Source organism: Lithobates pipiens, unplaced genomic scaffold, assembly GCF_037356315.1.
Source record: "Lithobates pipiens isolate NorthernLeopardFrog02 unplaced genomic scaffold, aLitPip1_a1.2 Scaffold_18, whole genome shotgun sequence".
Lineage (NCBI taxonomy): Eukaryota > Metazoa > Chordata > Amphibia > Anura > Ranidae > Lithobates > Lithobates pipiens.
The window spans coordinates 632,865,709-632,886,241 of NW_027507758.1; the positions used below are offsets into that span (position 1 = coordinate 632,865,709).

The 20,533-nt window shown below is 45.5% G+C and overlaps 1 protein-coding gene across 1 annotated transcript in view; it reads left to right on the plus strand.

Moving 5' to 3' along the window:
* LOC143986884 (uncharacterized) overlaps window positions 1-20,533 on the plus strand; it is a 97,796-nt gene that overhangs the window by 12,544 nt on the left and 64,719 nt on the right. The window contains exons 2-10 of the mRNA XM_077485290.1: window positions 9,699-9,808; window positions 9,936-10,070; window positions 10,159-10,282; window positions 10,399-10,496; window positions 10,586-10,807; window positions 10,888-11,094; window positions 11,218-11,359; window positions 15,475-16,467; window positions 19,726-20,186. Of these exons, the coding sequence (XP_077341416.1) occupies window positions 9,713-9,808; window positions 9,936-10,070; window positions 10,159-10,282; window positions 10,399-10,496; window positions 10,586-10,807; window positions 10,888-11,094; window positions 11,218-11,359; window positions 15,475-16,467; window positions 19,726-20,186 (2,478 nt within the window). The 5' untranslated portion in view covers window positions 9,699-9,712. The remainder of the gene's footprint in view (window positions 1-9,698; window positions 9,809-9,935; window positions 10,071-10,158; window positions 10,283-10,398; window positions 10,497-10,585; window positions 10,808-10,887; window positions 11,095-11,217; window positions 11,360-15,474; window positions 16,468-19,725; window positions 20,187-20,533) is intronic.

A 20,533-nucleotide genomic window follows, 5' to 3' on the forward strand; every position in this document is an offset into this window, starting at 1 on the left:
TGAAGTTGCTGTGACATTGAAGTCGCACAGATATTATTGGCTGAGTATTGAAATCATACCCTGGAAGCTTCTTGGATGCAGAGAATACTTTACTGTCATGGAAAAATATCAGAACATGTCTTTATTATCATGGAACAGGAAGAGAACACAAACGACTGCATTGAGCATGGATACCCATAGAAACGTTTGCCACCTTAAACCTCTTCTCTGCTACTGACCACCTCCATTACAAAATCTCACCCCGTCCTGCCCAAATCTAGCCACTTCTGTCTGCAACAACTCACTGTCATTCTCCCTAGACAAGCTCAACCCCCCTCACTACACACAGAATGAGGTCCTGACCCCTAAAACCTTGGAAGAAAGGTGACACCAGAAGTTTCAGAAAACATAGCTGCACTCTTGAGAGCCTGTGGTGTAAGACTAATGCCCTGTACACACGACCGGTTTTGCCATCGGAATAAACTCTGAAGGTTTTTTCAACGGAATTCCACTCAAGCTGTCTTGCACACACACGATCACACCAAATTCTGACCGTCCAGAACGCGGTGACATAAAACATGTACGGCGGGACTAGAAAACGGAAGTTCAGTAGCCAATAGCTTCCATCTCGTACTTGCTTCAGAACATGCGTGATTTTTTTGGTGCATCGGAACAGCATACAGACAAGCGTTTTTTCCGCTCGAAATTTTTTCAGTTGGAAAAATTTAGAACATGTTCTCTATCTAAGTCCATCTGAATTTTCGACAGAAAAAGTCAGATGGGGCATACAGATGGTCGGAATATCCAATGAAAAGCTTCCATCTGACTTTTTCTGTCGGAATGTCCGACTGTGTGTACACGACATAAGTCCTAGAAAGTCTTCAACCAAATATAAATCTGCCTTCCAAAAATACTTTCCTGACGCCTTCATGGCAGCACACACTGGGTTGTGACTCCGCCCCCACAACCTGACAGGATTGGTTAACTATAAATTTGAAGGGGAGACCTCCCGCTGCATTCTCTTTTTTATCCTCACCTGACAGGTTGGAGCGTTCGAGTTTCAAAGATACCTACAGATGAATAAGCCTCTTACCGCCTCACCCCAGCAGGTTCAAGCCTCTCCTGTTTGGAAGTCCCTCCTGTACAGTCTCTAAATGAGCTCTATGGAGGGAATCCCCGTTCTGATGGTCTCAGGGGACTTCTCATGGATTTTTTACAGGCTTTAAATAAGCCTTTATTATGCAGTGGGCTCCCTTTTTTCATGTATCCTGCTCGTTTGTCTGCTTATGCATTTATTTCCTTTCTTACTTTTGTGCAGGAGTGGCTGGGTCTTGCTGTCCTCCAGGACAACTGTCATGGCCGCCGCTAGTGTCCTCGCCGCTCTGCGCAGGTCTGTCGGCATCTGGTTGTTTTTTCTCCCCGAAGAGAGGGTTTTTCCCTCTTCCAAGATGGCGCCGGCATCCTCGAGCCGTTCTGCGCATGCGCGGAGCGTCATTCGGCGCCGTTTTGGCGCCGTTTTTAAAATCACAGCTGTATGCTTCTGCATACTGCTGTTTTCAAGATACTGCCCTGTATTTCGATTATCATCTGGATAAGGTAAGAATATTCCTTATTTTTTTTACTGTAGCTGCATAGTTCTTTGTGTATGTATACTGCCTCCTATTTTGCAGATGCTAATTTTTTAAAGGGACAGGTTTCCAAAAAAAAAAAAAAAAATTTCTTTAAAAAAAAAAAAAAAAATGTGTGTGTTTTCTAATTATTTGTTTATTACCGGTATCGCAAGGAAAATTCTTTTCTTCTTCCCTTCAGCCTACTCTGTCTACCTTTTTTCATGGAGTCCACTGCCCACGCAGACCATCGACAGCCGGAAAGGTAAGAGGCTCTACAAAGTCGTAGGTGAGTATTGAAGGGGAAAAAGAGTGCCGACTGCTAAAGATGCTGCTTTTCTTGCAGCCCTACCAGATCAAGGGGAGCAAGTCCCAGGCATGGAAGAGGCTCAAATCGCACTTCCAGCAGGAGATCGCACAGAAGTCGCTCCAGGTCCTCATCTCGTCAGAGACATGGTCGCTCCCACCACGGTCGCACTCGGCATAGCCGCTCGGACCACAGGTCTCCTTCCTCTCATCACAGCCATCGCACCAGACCCGCAGCTAACGCCTGCTGGATATGTGGCGCACCGGCCCTTCCGGAGAAGCTTGCCTGTCGCTCTTGCTTCAATGAAGCAACTAAAGAGAAGGAAGCAGACGCCAGAATTGCGACTGACCTCATAAGGGAATCAGTGCGTGAATCTATTTTGGCAACAGCACCTGCTATGGAGGTGGCAGGCCCTAGCACATCCACTGCGCACACATATCATTCTCAAGCTTCAGAATCATCCTCAGATAATGACGGCCAGGATATGTCTGCAGGATTTGATTTTTCTTTGGTGGAACCATTTGCAAAATCGGTCAAGGAGGCTATCGGCTGGGAGGACATTATTCCTGTACCTCAGAAGACCCGCAAGTACTTTCCCAATTTAAAAAGACGACCAGAGTCCTTCCCATTTATTGAGGAACTCGGAGATCTTATTAAAGATGAGTGGGAATCAGACAAGCGTCCGAGCATAGCAAACAGGTTAGCGAAGATGTATCCGCTGGACGAATCAAAGGTTAAACCTCTGATCAATGCTCCCATAGTGGATTCCTCCCTGATGCGCCTGGCCCGTCATGTCACTTTGCCCATTGAAGATGCGGTCTCTTTTAAAGACGTATTGGACCGTAAAATGGACTTGGAGTTAAAGAAAGCGTATTCCATGGCAGGGGGCTCCTGCAGACCGGCTATTACTACGGCGGCAGTGGCAAAAGCTATTTCTGGATGGGCTACTAAATTGGAGAAGGATCTGCTAGAAGGTGCAGAAATGGAGAAATTAGTCTCTTCCTTGCAAGAGATTAGGCTGGCAGGCGACTTTGTAGCAGAGGCCTCAGTGGACATTATAAGATCTTCGGCCAGAACAATGTTGGCATCGGTAACAGCTAGAAGGGCCCTATGGCTAAAACCATGGATGGCCGATACAGCCTCTAAAATAAATTGGTGCAAGATCCCTTTCGATGGTGCTAATCTCTTTGGGGCCAAACTGGATTCGGCTATCTCCAAAGTCACAGGAGGGAAGTCTGGTCTGATTCCCTCCGACAGAAGACCCAAAGTTCACAAAGGGCCTTCTTTCAGGCGAAGTCTTCCGGACAAGTATAGAGAGTCCAGATCCTATCGTCCCGGCAGAGAATTCAGGAGGGATTGGAAGAATACCAAGCCTTCTTTTCTGAGAATGCAAAAGACCAAGGCTACACCCGCAGGGGAGCATCCTAAATCCTTTTGAAAGTTTGCCCGCTCACCCAGCCCAGGTGGGCGCCAGGCTAAGAGGGTTTATTCGGATCTGGGCAAGTCATATACAGGACAATTGGGCACTGTCCACAATCGGGTATGGGCACAAGTGGGAATTCATCAACGGGTTTCCAGGCAACCACTTTCAGCCTACCAGAATGCCTTCCACACTATTCAGGAAAAGCCTCCTGATAGAATATGTAGCGGATTTAAAACAGAAGGGGGCTATTGTGGAGGTTCCATCAACTCAAAGAGGGAGGGGTTTCTACTCCCCGTTATTTTTGGTAAGGAAGAGAACAGGAGATTTTCGTCCAGTACTGGATCTCAAGAAGCTCAACAAGAACATCAAAATAGAAGCTTTCAAAATGGAGAGTCTCCAGTCCATACTCCTGGCAATAAATCTGGGCGATTGGATGCTGTCCGTAGATTTGTCGGACGCCTATCTTCACATCCCAATACATTCGGCCTTTCAGAAATTTCTTCGGTTCTCCATCAATCATTCCCATTTCCAGTTTCGATGCCTCCCATTCGGCATTTCGTCGGCTCCCAGGACCTTTACCAAAACTCTTCTACCGTTAGTGGCGTTCCTGAGGGGGAAAGGTCTTCGAATTCACCATTATTTAGACGACATCCTGCTGTTAGCAAAAAGTCAAGAGTTATTACTTCACCATCGGGAAATTCTTCTTTCAACTCTCCACAACTTCGGGTGGATCGTCAATTTCGGAAAAAGCAGTTTACAACCTACACAGAAGATGGTGTTTCTGGGGGCACAACTGGACACCAAACAGAACAGAGTTCAGTTACCACAGGCAAAGATTCAGCTCCTAATTCAAAAGATGCGGAGACTGCTGTCAGCAAGTCATCTTTCAGCCAGGGCCTGTCTGAGCGTGCTGGGATCCATGTCGGCCACCATACCCATGGTGCAATGGTCCCAATGGCACATGAGGACCCTACAAATCTCCTTTCTCAGGCAGTGGAATGGAGTGTCCATACATCAGACTATTGTCATTTCCAAGCCGGTGAAACAGTCAGTATGGTGGTGGACACACCAGTACAATTTAGAGAAATTCAAGCCAATAGTCCCTCCAGACCCAGAAGTGGTGACTTCGGACGCCTGTCAGAGCGGCTGGGGAGGACACTACCAGGATCTAGCAGTCCAGGGCCAGTGGCAGTTCCAAGCCCTAGGGGTAGTTTCCAATATTCTGGAACTCAGGGCAGCCTTCCATGCCCTAACGGCATTCACATCTCTGCTCTCGGGGAAGAGCGTGCTTATCAGGATGGACAACAAGGTGGCAGTATCTTATGTGCAGAGACAGGGAGGTACAAGGAGTGTCACCTTGATGGAAGAAGTTCGTCCCATTTTGGAATGGGCCCAAGTTCACCTAGCAGACTTGAGAGCAGTCTATGTTCCAGCAACACAGAATGTATTGGCCGACTATCTGAGTCGGAAGCCGTTGTCCAACAACGAATGGTCTTTGAGTCCTCAAATTTTTTCTTTCCTGACGGGAACCTGGGGGACACCGGAGATAGATCTAGCAGCTACTCCCTTGAACACCAAATGTCGCAGGTTCCTGTCGAGGAATCCGTTTCCGTCAGCCGAGGGAATAGACTGCCTGACACATCAATGGAGTTTCAAGTTGGGGTATATATTCCCGCCTACTCCTCTAATTGCGAGGTTCCTGTCCAGACTTCGGAGGTCTTCAGTAACAGTAATCGCAATAATTCCGTTCTGGCCGAGGAGGCCGTGGTTTACGACTCTTCTACAACTCAGTGTCCAGCCACCAATTGCTCTGCCACTAGAACCAAACCTCCTCTCACAGGGGCAGTTTCTTCATCCTGCTCCCGAGAGGTTACATTTGATGGCCTGGAAGTTGAAAGGTCTAGGTTGAAGGCGCAAGGCTGCTCCCAGGAGGTCATTTCTACTTTAATGCAGGCTAGGAAAGTTTCCACGAATTCCGTCTATACTAGAATTTGGGAAAAGTTCTGCCTTATGGCCCAAGAAAAAGGTTGGGACCCTCTTGCTCCAGGACCACCTCAGATCCTGGAGTTTCTTCAGTCAGGAATTAACAAAGGCCTCAGTTCAAGCACCCTCAAGGTGCAGGTTTCGGCTCTCTCGGCTAAAACAGGCACCAAATGGGCTTTTCATCCTCTGGTCATCCAATTTCTGAAGGCTAGTCTGAAGATAAAGCCTCCTAGGAAGCCTATGTTTCCGGCATGGGATCTATCGGTAGTTCTCCACGCTTTTTCTAGTCCACCATTTATTCCTGCGGAATCTATCTCACTATGGGACCTGACTTTGAAGCTTGCCTTTCTGATTGCCATAACATCGGCCAAGAGAGTGTCGGAAATTCAAGCCTTGGTTATTTCGGAGCCTTATCTGGTTTTCTTTCCAGACAGGGTAGTTCTTAGACCCTCAGATCGTTTTATACCCAAAGTGGCTTCTTCCTTTCACTATAACCAAGATATTGTCCTTCCATCCTTCACTGATGATCAGGGATATCCTCATCCGCTGGACATTAAATCCACCATCACCAACTACCTGTCAGCTACAACCTCTGTTAGGAAGACGGACTCTCTCTTTGTTATTCCTCATGGAACTAGACGCGGAATGCCAGCTTCCTCACGCACTATTGCGACCTGGTTGGTGAGGGCCATTAAAAAGGCATATTCTACGCAACATTTGACGATTCCAGAGGGCGTCAGGGCTCATTCTACTAGGGCAGTGGCTACTTCCTGGGCGGCATATTGCAGAGTTTCTCCGGAGACGATTTGTAGGGCAGCTACATGGTCTTCTGAACATACCTTCATTTCTCACTATAGAGTGAACTCTGCCCTTTTGTCCTTGGCAGAGTTTGGTAGATCTGTTATTAGAGCCAACTCTTCGGCATTATAGAAATTAAATATATTTTGCATTTACCCACCCGTCTGGCGAGTTATTTCCCAGTGTGTGCTGCCATGAAGGCGTCAGGAAAACGGAAAATTCTATACTCACCTTTCCGTAATTTTCCTTTCCTGACGCATCTTCATGGCACCACACAAATCCCTCCCGTTTATTTAATTTATGTTGATATTTACAGAGAATGCAGCGGGAGGTCTCCCCTTCAAATTTATAGTTAACCAATCCTGTCAGGTTGTGGGGGCGGAGTCACAACCCAGTGTGTGGTGCCATGAAGATGCGTCAGGAAAGGAAAATTACGGAAAGGTGAGTATAGAATTTTCCGTTATTCCTGCCTTCCCACTGCCAAGTAGACCTGTTTTATCATTCTCATTAACACCTTCTCATCCAGTCCCCGTCACCTTTTCTCTACCTTGTACTCTCTACTCCGTCCTTCATGACCTCCACCCACTAACTCAATCACTGCCCAGGAGATCGCCAATCACTTCAAAAATAAGATTGATACAATTTGTGAGGAGATGTCCAATGTGCAGATACCTCTCCCATTTAAAACCCCATAATCCACAAGTTCTATCATTACTTCACTTATTCAACCCTGCTACTATAGACATGGTTGCTAACCTTTTTTTTTTTTTAACGCCAACCTAACTACCTGTCCCCTAGATCCTGCGCCCTCAGAAATTCTACGGTCACCCTCTGGTTCCATTCTCCACTCTAACTCACATCTTCAATCTCTCCCTCTCTTCTAGCTATTGGCTATGAATAAGCGCCAGAACAAGGCGTGAAAGGCCGTTAGCTTTTTTATCTTGTTTTTCCATATTTGATATGTGACTGCATTTGGATTTTATCGACCAATAAAGATGCCATTTCTCTGACGTGCGGCCATCCAGGAACTTCTTTTTATTTTCTCCTTCTCTTCTGGCATCTTCCTCAACTCCCTAAAACATGCATATGTTTTACACACATCTTGTTACTCCCCTTTTCCTCCAAACTCCTTGAATGTCTGGTCTACAACAGACTGAGCCACCATCTGACTAAGAACAAACTTCTTGATCCCCTTCAGTCTGGATTTCACCCTCAACACTCCAGAGAAGTTGCTCTCACAAATTACCTACTAATGGCTGAAACCAACACACTATTCTACACTACCCCTCCGGGACCTCTCTGCTGCCTTTGATATGGTTGACTGCCCCCTCCTCCTCCTCACAAAACCTCCACACCTTTTGGTGTCCATGACTGTGCTCTTCGATGGTTCTCATCCTAACTATGCCACCGCACCTTCAGTGTCACTTACAATTCTACTCCCCCTTCTCCTCTTCCTTTCTCCATCGGGGTCCCCCAAGGTTCTGTTCTTGGACCTCTTTTTTTTTCTCCATCTACACCTCCTCCCTTTGTCATGGCTTTCAATACCATTTCTACATCAATGATACCCAAATCCATCTCCCTTCCCCTCACCTCACAACATCAGTCTCCTCATGCATCACTAATTTACTAACAGACATATCAGCCAGGATGTGACTTAAATCCTCAAACACAACCTATGCAAAACTGAGCTCATAATACTTCCTCCCACACGTGCCCCTTCCCCTGATTTCTTGGTCATAATCAATGGCTCAATCATCTACCCGTCCCTGCATGCCAAGGTGCTAGGTGTAATCCTGCACTGTGAACTATCCTTTCCAGCCCCACATCCAATCACTGCCCAAAGCTTGCTGCCCCAACCTCCGCAACATCTCTAAGATGCGTCCCTTCCTAATCAATGACACCACAAAGCTCCTAGTTCACTCCCTGGACATCTCTCGCCTTGACTACTGCAACACCTTCCTCATTGACTTACCTCTACATGGGTTATCCACCCTTCAGTCCATCATGAATGCTGCTGCCAGGCTCATCAACCTTACAAACCCTCAGCGTCTGCTGCTCCTCTCTTCCAATCCCTTCATTGGCTGCCACTCACCCAATGAATTAAATTCAAAATACTAACAACAACTTACAAAGCCATCCACAACTCGGCCCCCAGGTACATCACTAACCTAGCCCAAAATATCAACCAAGTCATTCTCTTCATTCCTCCCAAGACCTCCTCCTTCTGTCTCGCTCCCCTGCCACCTCATCCCACATTCAACCCAGGACTTTTCCCAAGCCTCTCCCATCCTCTGGAATTCCTTACCCCAATCTGTCTGACTATCTCTATCCACATTCAGACAATCCCTGAAAAAGCATTTCATCAGAGAAGCCTATCCAGCCCCCACCTAACAATTGTACATTATTTTCTCCATCCCCACAGTTATTAACTTTTGTATATCTTGACCCTCCCTGTTAGATTGTAAGCTTGAATGAACAGGGCCCCCTGATTCCTACTGTATTATAATGTATTGTAAATGTACTGTCTACCCTCATGTTGTAAAGTGCTGTGTAAACTGTAAGCCCTTGTACACACGGTTGGATATTCCGATGGACAATGTCCGATCGGACCGTGTTGTCGGATAAATCGACAGTGTGTGGGCTCCATCGGACTGTTTCCATCGGAGTATCCGACGGACCAAGTTTTCCAACTTGTCTATAAAATTTTCTGACATCATGATCCGATCGGACTTTGTCCAATCATGTGTAGAGAATTCCGATCGGACAAACTGCCACGCACGCTTAGATCAAAATCCTAGACCAAGGCTATTTGCTACTAGCCTGAATGTAGTCCTGTCCTAACGAAATAACGTCATCATGTTAAGTACGATCGGATTTTCTGACAACTTTGTCCGACTGTGTGTATGCAACAGTTTCGGACAAAATCCGTCGGACAAAATCCGACGGATTTGGTTGTCGAAATGTCCGACCGTGTGTACAAGGGCTAAGAGCTATATGAATCCTGTATAATAATAATAATAATTAGGAGCTCTGGAGAAAATTGTGTGATATTTACACTCCGTTCCTCCACGCTTCAACTGCTCACATGAGAGGTTACGTTCATAGATTTCTGTATGGTAAATGTCAAAGTTCGCTCTTCAGTTTAGGAGAGGTAGGGCGCACCCAGGAACCACAATTTGGTTTGCACAGGAGCCTCATATCTCCCTATCCAAATGTCCCTCCATCGAGAGTCAATATGTCCTATGACATCATACTGACCTCACAGCTCCTCCTCCCAATGTCCCTCCATCCAGAGTCCATATGTCCTATGTCATCATACTAACCTCACAGCTCCTCCTCCCAATTTCCCTCCATCCAGAGTCAGCACATTCTATGACATCACACTGATTTTACAATGACCCCCAACAGTGCCTGCGAGGAAAAAGTGCCTCAGAGCAAAACTATTACAGAAGTCAGAAGATCCTATTTGTTATGTCTATAAAGTTTCAAAACTAAATAAAACAATGACCAGAAAGAAAGCACAGCCAACATAGAGACCATAACTTAGACATTGAACAATCAATACCAATACAGATAATTCTTCAATGCTATTTGTCTACAGAGAAACCTTCATAGATGACAACACCAATGAGGATGGAGGAGGACCGGAGTCACATGACTGAGAAGATACTAAACCTTACCATGGAGATCATCTACCTGCTGACCGGAGAGGTGAGGAGGATTCTGGGAGGTGACATGACATCACTCTTATCTCTATTAATAAAACAAAGACCTGACCGGAGAGGTGAGGAGGATTCTGGGATTCTAACATGCTATTCCTATTGCTTCCTCAATATAGAGATTTCCTCTTGTGAAGTCAGGTCATCATATGATCATCTCCGTACCTTTGTGTGACTCCCTAAAACCTGAGAGACACAACATGCAGAAGGTTCTAGAAGTCACCAAGAAGATGATGGAGCTGCTGACAGGAGAGGTGAGGAGGATTCTGGGAATTCTGGGACATTATCCAGTAACAGACAAGGGATGTGTCTGGATGGTGACTGTATCATTGTGTGTGTCAGGTTCCTATAAGGTGTCAGGATGTCACTGTCTATTTCTCCATGGAGGAGTGGGAGTATTTAGAAGGACACAAGGATCTCTACAAGGACGTCATGATGGACAATCAGCCGCCCCTCACATCACCGGGTAAGAGGAGACTTTATTGTAAAGGAGAGAGCAGTATGGAGGCTCCACCTAGATCCCCCATCATCTGATAAACACATAGAAACAATGTATTCAGTCAGTGTGTGTGTTTCCTACAGATGGATCCAGTAATGGGAACCCACCAGAGAGATGTCCCCGTCCTCTGTATTCCCGGGATTCCACACAGGAAGATCACACCATCCCCCACCATCATCAGGTAGATGAGGAACAATCACTGATAGTATCATTAGGATCTGTACATTATCTGCATTGTTACCATTGATGTCATTTTTATTATATATTCAGAGTGGAAACCTGAGAGATTCTAAAGTTGAAGTTAAAGAAGAGATAAAAGAGGAGGATGATGAGGATGGGGTGATGGAGGAGTCTCTAAAAGAACACAAAAATTTGTACCAGGACATCATGGTGGAGTCATCCAGTTACAGGAACCCACCAGAGAGATGTCCCCGTCCTCTGTATTCCCGGCATTCCACACAGGAAGGTCATCCCATCCCCCACCATCACCAGGTAGCCATGAATAAATCATAATTACTAATAATTGTTACAAAAGCATGTTTGTTACAATGAATGTTTTATTAAATATTCAGAGTGGAAACCTCGGGGATTATAATATTGTTGTTAAAGAAGAGTATAAAGAGGAGGATGAGGAGTATGGAGTGATGGAGGAGTTTTCAGAAGGACACAAGGATATGATGGAGCCACCTAATACCAGAAACCCACCAGAGAGATGTCCCCGTCCTCTGTGTTCCCGGGATTCCACACAGGAAGATCACACCATCCCTCACTGTTACAAGGTTGGTGTGACGGAGCTTATAAAACACAGACCCGCGGAGACAATGTGTGGATTTTTTATGTGATGTCACAATAATAAAGCTTATATTTTACAGATGATTTTCTCTCTCATTTTCTTGATTTAGAGTGGAGATCCAATCGATATAGAATTTGAGGGTAAAGCAGAAGAAGAAGAGAGGTATGTGAGGGATGATCAGCAGTCTATGGAGGAGGATGGAATAACGGGGACATTTATAGAGGAGGACACTCCTACAGAGATCAGCACAGGTGGGTCATTAACACTAAATACATTCCTCCACCCATACTGCTCACTGATTGGTCCAGAGTAGGGCGGGGACTGGGTTTTATCAGCCTTTAATACCCTGGTCACTTTCCTGAGCTGTGTTCCCCGTCCTGTAGTCCTTTTATTACTAAATCTAGGCACCTGGATGTGCTTTGGGTCTTCTGCCCCATTGCCGGGTCTAGTAAGATCTCTGACAGAACAATTCTCCCAGGATTATTTGCTCTGTTGTCTGCTGGCTGTGCCGGGTGGAGGGATATGTCTGTATAATCTCAGACCCAAGTCACTGAGTGCAGTCTCAGGAGAGGGGAGGCAGCAGTGTTGGACCTCTGCAACTTGTCTCATGTAAACATTTAAAGCGGATGCAAACTCTCCATATACCCAGTGAAGTTAACAGCCTCAGATGATACACAGAGATGAAACAAACCTTCATACATAAGTCTTACATGCATATCTTCTGTTTTCACCTTGATATACTGTTTATAAAGTGTTATACAGTTAGAATTTACTCTTCCTTGTTCCCCTGTAGGAGGGGATTATTGCTAGACACTGTGAGACAGCTGATTGGAGGAAAGGCACACACCCCCTCCCCACACATACATAGGTTGCCTGTGTATAGTTCAGCAGGCTGCTAATCTAATTATAGCAACCTCCCCCGACACATTTTTCTCGGAGAGCATGTCAAAAGTTATCAGGCTGATAACAGAGGAATGGAGCAGGACAAAGCTACGGGACATAAAGAGAGATAACAAAACACTGCAGATATATGTGCCCAGCTCAAATTTTATGAATCGGGTTTACTTCCACTTTAAAGTGGCTGTAAACCCTTACAACCAACTTTGACCTACAGGTAAGCCTAGATTAAGGCTTACCTGTAGGTTCAAGAAATATCATTCAATATTGCACTGAGCGCGCTCCTGACCCCTGCACTATATATTCTACTTTCTACATTGCATACTCCTGATCCCTGCATTATATATATTATTTTGTACATTACATCATTCTGATACTATATTGTCCTATCTGTTATATGTTGTACATTACATAGTCCTGACTTCTGTTCTCTCCCCTCTACCCACTGCTATATATACACATAATATGTATTCTCTTTTGTTACACCTATTATCTACCAGTTGGACATTTTAGACGATAATCATTTGATTGGAGCACAGACTTTTATATGTTGATAATAATTTGAGAATATCCTCAAACTTTGGAACCTTAAACAGAAAGTGATAATGAGGGAGGAGTCAATAACCCAATGATGGTGGTCTTCAGGATCAGTCCAGTCTTCATCTTAGTTGTTCTCTACAGATGGGTCGAACACCCCCTGTTCCATTCACACCAAAACTCCCAAACGCCAACTCTATTAAAAGTCTATGGGACCTGAACTTTTGGGGGCTTATATGCAAGTAATTGGCCATAAAAAGTGTACGGGGGCCCGGGTACTGCCATGCAGGCCATGCATCAATACAAACATTTTTTTTTTTTTTTTTTTTAAAAGATTGTTTTTGAAGGAGCAGTTATTTTAATGATGCTAAAAGTGAAACAATAAAAATTCCTTTAAATATACAGTAGTGCCTGGGGAGGGGCCCCCCTTAGTTTGCCTGTAAAGTGGCGCATCTGTACCATGTATAGAACCTGCTACAGCAAAACTACCATGTATAGAACCTGCTACAGCAAAACTGTTTCTAAAGATAAAAAAATGACATTTAAATTGCCAGCAATACAATACAATACAATTGGCAGCAGCAGAAAAATGTTTTAACCACTTTCGGACCTTTGAGGACGGATATCGTTGTTATAGCAGCAGCTAGCTACCACAACCCCGGTATCGCCGTGTTCGGCCAGCGGTCCGGTGGATTCACCGCAAGATCACTTTTATCTGCGGCAGGAGAGGCCCCCCCTCCCGCCGCAATCCGTTGCCCTCCGCCGCTTACTGGAGCCGATGGCAGCAGCGGAAGCAATGGAATCCTTCCCGTGGCTGTGCATGGAGACGAGTGAGGGGAAGATGGCCCCCACCCGTCTCCATGAAATTGCAGGGTGGAGGCAACGTTCAAATGTCACTTCCGCCCATAGCTCTTAAAGGGTCATTTTTTATTTAGCATTTTTTTAAATGGCAATTTTAGTGTAAATATGAGGTCTTTTTGACCACAGAACTCATATTTAAGAGGACCTGTCATGCTTTTTTTCTATTACAAGGGATGTTTACATTCCTTGTAATAGGAATAAAAGTGACACATTTTTTTTTTTTTAAAACAGTGTAAAAAAAAAAAAAAAAAAAAAAAAAAAAAAAGGTAAAATAAATAAGGAAGAAAAAATAATTTTAAACACGTCCCATCCCGCCGAGCTCGTGTGCAGAAGCAAACGCATACGTGAGTAACTAAAACATGCAACCTGTAGAATTTTTTAAATGTCACCTATGGAGAGTTTTAAGGGTAAAAGTTTGTCGCCATTCCACGAGCGGGCGCAATTTTGAAGCGTGACATGTTGGGTATCAATTTACTTGGCATAACATTATCTTTCACAATATAAAAAAAAATTGGGCTAACTTTACTGTTGTCTTATTTTTTAATTAAAAAAAGTGTAATTTCTTTTTTCAAAAGTGCGCTTGTAAGACCGCTGCGCAAATAAGATGTTACAGAAAGTATTGCAACGACCGCCATTTTATTCTCTAGGGTGTTAGAAAAAAATGTATAATGTTTGGGGGTTCTAAGTAACTTTCTGTATAAAAAAAAATGTTTTTAACTTGTAAACACATCTAAAAAAGAGGCCCAGTCCTTAAGTGGTTAAAAAATTGCATGGGGTTCCTCATCACAATCCATACCAGACCCTTATCTGAGCATGCAGGTCAGCAAAAGGGGGTGATCAGTGAGCATCCCCCTGAACCATACCGGGCCACATGTGCTCAACATGGGGGTGTGTTTTGTGCCAAAGCACCTTGTCCTTATGTTGAAGGGCACAAGGTTTACATCCCCACAACCCTGGCCAGTGGCTGTGGGGGTCTGCAGGCAGGGGGCTCCAGATCACAGCCCCCCTTATGTGAATGAGTATGGGGTAAATAGCACCCCTACCAATTCACCAAAAAAGTGTAAAAATAATTAAAAGCACGAGGCAGTTTTTGACAATTACTTTATTTTAAAAAAATAATAATAATAATAATATCCCCCGATGTAGATCCATCGTCAATCACTTTGCAGCCGCTGGACCAGAAAAAGAAGAAAAAATATGATCTGTCACCAAATAAGGCAAACCGCCAAATGCCTGGCTTGTCATTTGACATTTCTTATATAGGTAAAGCCGAGGCCACATGACAATGTTACCTGGTGGCACCACCCCCTTGTGACATCACCGACCTAGCATGCACATGTTGAGGGCATGTAGGCTGGTATAGTTAAGGAAGGGGGAGTGCTCACTTGTCCCCCTCTTTCCTGGCCTGCCAGGTAGCATACTTAGCTAAGGGTCTGGTATAGATTTTTGGGGGGACCCCACGCTGTTTTTTCACTTTTTTTGCCTGCAATTTTTTTTTCTTATTCAACTGTCAGCGGGAAAGCTCAGTGACAGCTGATGACTCATCAGTTGTTAAGGACATAGTGGCCGCCATCCCAGCCCTGCTCCTTAACAACTAGCTATTCAATGCGCCCTGATTGAGTAAAGCTTTGCCCAATCAGGGCTTAGAATGCACTGTGCAGTGTGCAGGGCGTTCGGCGGGGCGAACACCTGCGGAACTCCCTGCAAATTTGGGTGTTCAGCGAACAAAACTGTTCGCCCAACTCTATCCCCCCCATCCTCACTCCGACCTCTGGTGGGGCTCAACCCCGCTGCTATTCATGACTAAATAAGGAAGTGCAGGACTTCTTGTGTTGGGAAGATGGCAATGAGCGAGCGTCCTACAATCCCCTCATCACTGTCACTCACTCTCTGACTAAGGTCCATGAATAAAGAAATGATCTGGTAGGAGATCAGAGGACCCATTTACTAGTTACCTTGAGGGGGGAATTGTAAGATCCTCAGAGACAAAGCTGCCTGATGTGGGCGGAGTCCTGGTTTAGGGGAACCAATTAGCTCATGTCTAGTAATAATCTTTGTATTTCTATTTTAGTAGATGGACGGGAGATGAGGAAAACCTCAGAGGATTGTCTCACTTTGTCTCCAGACTGTGAAGTAGAAGATGAGGACATCACACAGTATAGTCCAGGAGAAAACCCGACTACCTCAAATGTCCATCCGGCACCACACAGTGTAGATGGACCATCGTATTCCTCTTATCCTGAGGAACCTCAGACTGTGAGGGACGGGGCCGTCCTTCCAACAGAGAAGAGGTTTTCCTGTGCTGAGTGCGGGAAGTGTTTTAATTTTAAATCTGGTCTTGATGTACATAAAAGATCTCACACGGGGGAGAAGCCGTATTCCTGTCCTGAGTGCGGGAAATGTTTTTCAGTGAAGTCCCATCTTTACAGACATCAGAAATCTCACACAGGGGAGAAGTCACTTTCCTGTCCTGAGTGTGGGAAATGTTTTTCACAGAAGTCCCATCTTTACACACATCAGAGATCTCATAGCGGGGAGAAGCCATATTCCTGTCCTGAGTGTGGGAAATGTTTTTCACGGAAGTCCACTCTTTGCACACATCAGAGATTGCACACGGGGGAGAAGCCACTTTCCTGTTCTGAGTGCGGAAAATGTTTTATAGATAAGTCTAGTCTTATTATACATCAGAGATCTCACACGGGACAGAAGCCGTACTCCTGTCCTAAGTGTGGGAAATGTTTTCCACATAATTCCACTCTTTACAGACATCAGAGATCTCACATGGGGGAGAAGCCGTATTCCTGTCCTGAGTGTGGGAAAGATTTTTCACGGAAGTCTGATCTTTACACTCATCAGAGATCTCATACGGGGGAGAAGCCGTATTCCTGTCCTGAGTGCGGGAAATGTTTTTCATTTAAATCCAGTCTTGACAGACATCAGAGATTTCACACGGGAGAGAAGCCGTATTCCTGTCCTGAGTGCAAGAAATGTTTTTCAGATAAGTCCAATTTTTACAGACATCAGAGATCTCACACGGGGGAGAAGCCACTTCCCTGTCCTGAATGAGGGAATTGTTCCTCACTGAAGTCCTGTCTTCCTGCACATCAGGGATCCCACACAACCCTCAATGTGTATAAGTGCCTTGGGTGCGGGAAATGTCTTCTATATGAATGTTGCTGGACATCACAGCTCTCATGTGGGGAATTAGCACACCCTGATATACACCTCAGATATACTCCATGGCTGATCATCATCATGTAAGAAACAGTTGATAAGGAGATCAGAGATCACCAAAGACATGGATGAAGTGTTGTACCGTGTTGGCCATTGATAGTAGTAGAAAAATTAAAATGAAGTCATTACCTCTCATTGGTTGGTTGAGTACATTTTGTGGTGTAATCTTTCTCAAAGGTTTTTTTTTTTTTTAAAGTTTTTTTTGGACAAATGTGAGAAGCTATCATCCAGCTGTGACAAGTCTTGGTTGAATTTTACGTCATACGGTGATTTTCTATGATCTTTAGCTCCATCTAGTGAGCATAAGGCAATATTGCACTATTTTTGTACTAACACTTGGCCCTTGTACACACGGTCGGAGATTCTGCCAACCAAATCCGTCGGATTTTGTCCATCGGATTGTGTCTGAAACTGTTGCATACACATGGTCAGACTAAGTTGTCGAAAAATCCGATCTTTCAGAACGTGATGACGTAATTTTGCTACGATGGGACTACGTTCAGGCTAGTAGCCAATAGCTTTGATGTAGGAATTTGATCTGAGCATGCGTGGCACTTGGTCCGATCAAAATTCTCTACACATGATCGGAGTATGTCCGATCGAACCAGTTGGTCGGGAAATATTTCCAACATGTTGGAAAATTGGGTCCGACGGATATTCGGACGGAATCAGTCCGATGCAGACCAAACACAGTTGGATTATCCGACGACCTGGTCCGATAGGACACATTCCGACGGATTCTCCGACCGTGTGTACAAGGGCTTATAGGTAAAGTTGATCCGGGGAAAAATCAGATTGCCTCTCTAGGATCAGGAAGAAAATTTTTCCCCTACTGTAGCAAATTGGAGAATGCTTTGCTGGGATTTTTCGCCTTCCTCTGGATCAGCTGTGGGTATAGGATTGGGTGTATGGGATTGTAAAATATTATTTTTTATTTATTTATATGGTTGAACTAGATGGACTTGTGTTTTTTTTTCAACCTGACTAACTATGTAACTTCATCAGGCATGGTTCCTACAAATAACTGAGAGATTGTACTCATACAATTACATCATCAGGCATGGTTCCTACACATAACTGAGAGATTGTACTCATACAATGACTTCATCAGGCATGGTTCCTACATATAACTGAGAGACCATACTCTTACAATTACTTCATCAGGCATGGTTCCTACAAATAACTGATCCCCCCCCCCATCCAGATTAGTAAGTCCCAGATTAGGAGAGGGGGTGTCTGCAGGTCCTGGACTAGGGCAGCAGGTGTCTGAAGGCCATGAACTATGAGAAAGGGATCATGGCGACCCTCTGAACTGGGAAAAAGGGTTCCTGAAGGACCTACCAACTTCTGGGAGAAAGCCTGGGCCAAGGAAGAGCCTGCATGGGTCTTGGAGGGTTGTTTTACACTCCTGTGACCCATTTTCAGCTGAGTGCAGGCTGAAGTGTCGGCTGACGTCACATAGCTGGTCCAAGCTGGGGAAAGATTGCAATCATAGGGTCGGGATCCACCCATATGCCTGGACTGGCACCCCGGCTCAGCCTCACTGAGAGAGGTCCCATATCCTCCACAGCTCAGTGTCCCAGTGAGCAGGGGGGCCGAGCAGAGAGCAAGAGACTGACAGCCCCCAACTCCCAGCTCAGGGAGCACTGAGAACTGAGCGATCGGCGGTGTTTGATTACTCGGTTGTCAGACTTAGAGCTGGTGGGGGACAGATGCAGAATCCACCCAGTTAAGTATGATTCAAAAATAAAATTCCCATACTTCTCTTTTAATTACCTGACGTCTCCTCTTTCCTGCTATCTGACCCACATGACAATTAGGCCTCATTCACATGAAGCATATGTGTCCATGCCCATGCGATGGGCATGTACCATGTGGGGATCCATGGTGTTGTGTGCATCCCTGTGCAGGCAGTCCAGTCGCAGTCAACTGGGACGCAGCAGCTGCATGCAGACAGGAAAGGATGCATGTATCCAAACGCACAGTGGTCACACTCCTGATTGGCTCAGTGGCTGTGATTGACAGCAGCGGAAGCCAATCTGGAGATGGAGTTGGTGGGGCCGAGCCATGGATCCATGTGTGAATGGACGCACAGAGTCACGGCCCAGGAGCATGCCTGCTTGGGTACCCCCATAGCATAAAAATATATACTTTTAGATGACTTGGTGTGTTGCCATGCCTATAAAGTCCATTTTGAGTCCACTAGTCTAAATTTGTCATGATGTCATTGGTCGTTAGGAGGTTGTAATGGTGTACATTGCCAAGCCACCCCTGAAGAAACCTCAAGAAACCAGGGCACCCTGGTTAAAAAAGGCTGCTTTATGTGATGAAACAAAAAAATGAATTGTGTAAGATTTAATTTAAACCCAGGCACATAACCTCCCCAAGATATACGCATGTACAAACATGCGCCTACGTCTGAAAATGTTAATTGTGAGACACACGTTACATATCACTGCGCACACCGGAATGAGGGCAATAAATTCTATCACCAGATCTCCTCCATAACACTAAACTGATGACCTATAGGGGGCTTTTAATGCATTACCTGTAGAAAATATAGGATACTGAAGTCTGTCACCATTTCACAGATGCACACAAATTTAAGGTTTGGCATGTTGGGTATTTATTTACTTAGTGCAACCTCAGCTTTTATATTTTACCAAAAAATTGGGTAATTTATTGTGACAAAAAAAATTGCAACTAACACTATTTTATTCTCTAGGGTGTCTGCTTTCAGAAAATATATCATGTTTTGGGGGTTTTATATAATCTTCAGGCCTAAGATTAAATTCCTTCCCACCCGACCTATAGCAAAATTACGACCAAGCGGGGGTCCCATTATCCTGACTGGACGTCATATGACATACAGAAGAATAAGCCACTTTGGCGCTCGGTGGTAAAGAGCTTATGATGTGGGGGCCGTGTCCAAGTTGTCGACCAGAGTGAAAGCATAGTTGAGGAGCTCCGATACTCTGCCTGCTAATCATCCTGTTTCCCTGTGAACTTACCTGCCTTTGAACCCACTGAAGTGCAGCTGAGGATCCCCAGAACTGGTATGCCCAGTAAGCGCAAATCCATTGTGCAGCAGAAACCCTCCCCAGCCCGCATTCCACCTCGTGGCGACAAAGCAGGCCCAGAAAACTCTCCAACATGGCATCCCAAACTGAGGAAGCGGACCTGGCCATCCAGGATCAAGATCACTTCACCGCCCTGATGCAGGCAATAAACACCTGTCAAACCACACTAACGGGGAAGATAGACACCATGCAACTGGAGATGGGTCTTATCCGTAAAGACATGGAGAAGTTCAGGGCCGGACTGACGGGGGTTGAGCACAGAGTGGGGGATACTGAGGATGTACTGAAAGACCACACATCCTCCCTCCGCACCCTCACCACTAAGGTCAAATCCTTTGAGTATCGTGCCGAGGATGCGGAGAACCGCAATCAGAGGAACAACCTCTGCGTCATCAGTCTCCCGGAGGGATCAGAAGACCCTGGTCCCACTGCCTTCACCGGGCGCCTCCTCCGCCAGCTGTTCCCCCAGGTGGCGTTCTCCCAGTTCTTTGCGGTCGAGCGAGCCCACAAAATGCCCCGGGAGCCCCGCCGTGCATGCTTATCCTCCGACTCCTGAACTTCCGTGACAGGAACACAGTGTTGCGGGAGAGCAGGAAGATTGAGGCTCTACGTTTTGAGGGAGCCTGCCTAATGATTTTCCCGGATTTCTCAGTAGAGACGCAAAAACAGCCCAAATCATTCTACCATGTGAAACTGGCTCTGCGACAAAAGGGCCTGAAATATAGCATGCTCTTTCCTGCCCGACTACGTGTTCAAGACAGGGATACTCACTGCTTCTTTAGGGCCCCTGAAGACGCTGCCAGTTGGCTGGAATCC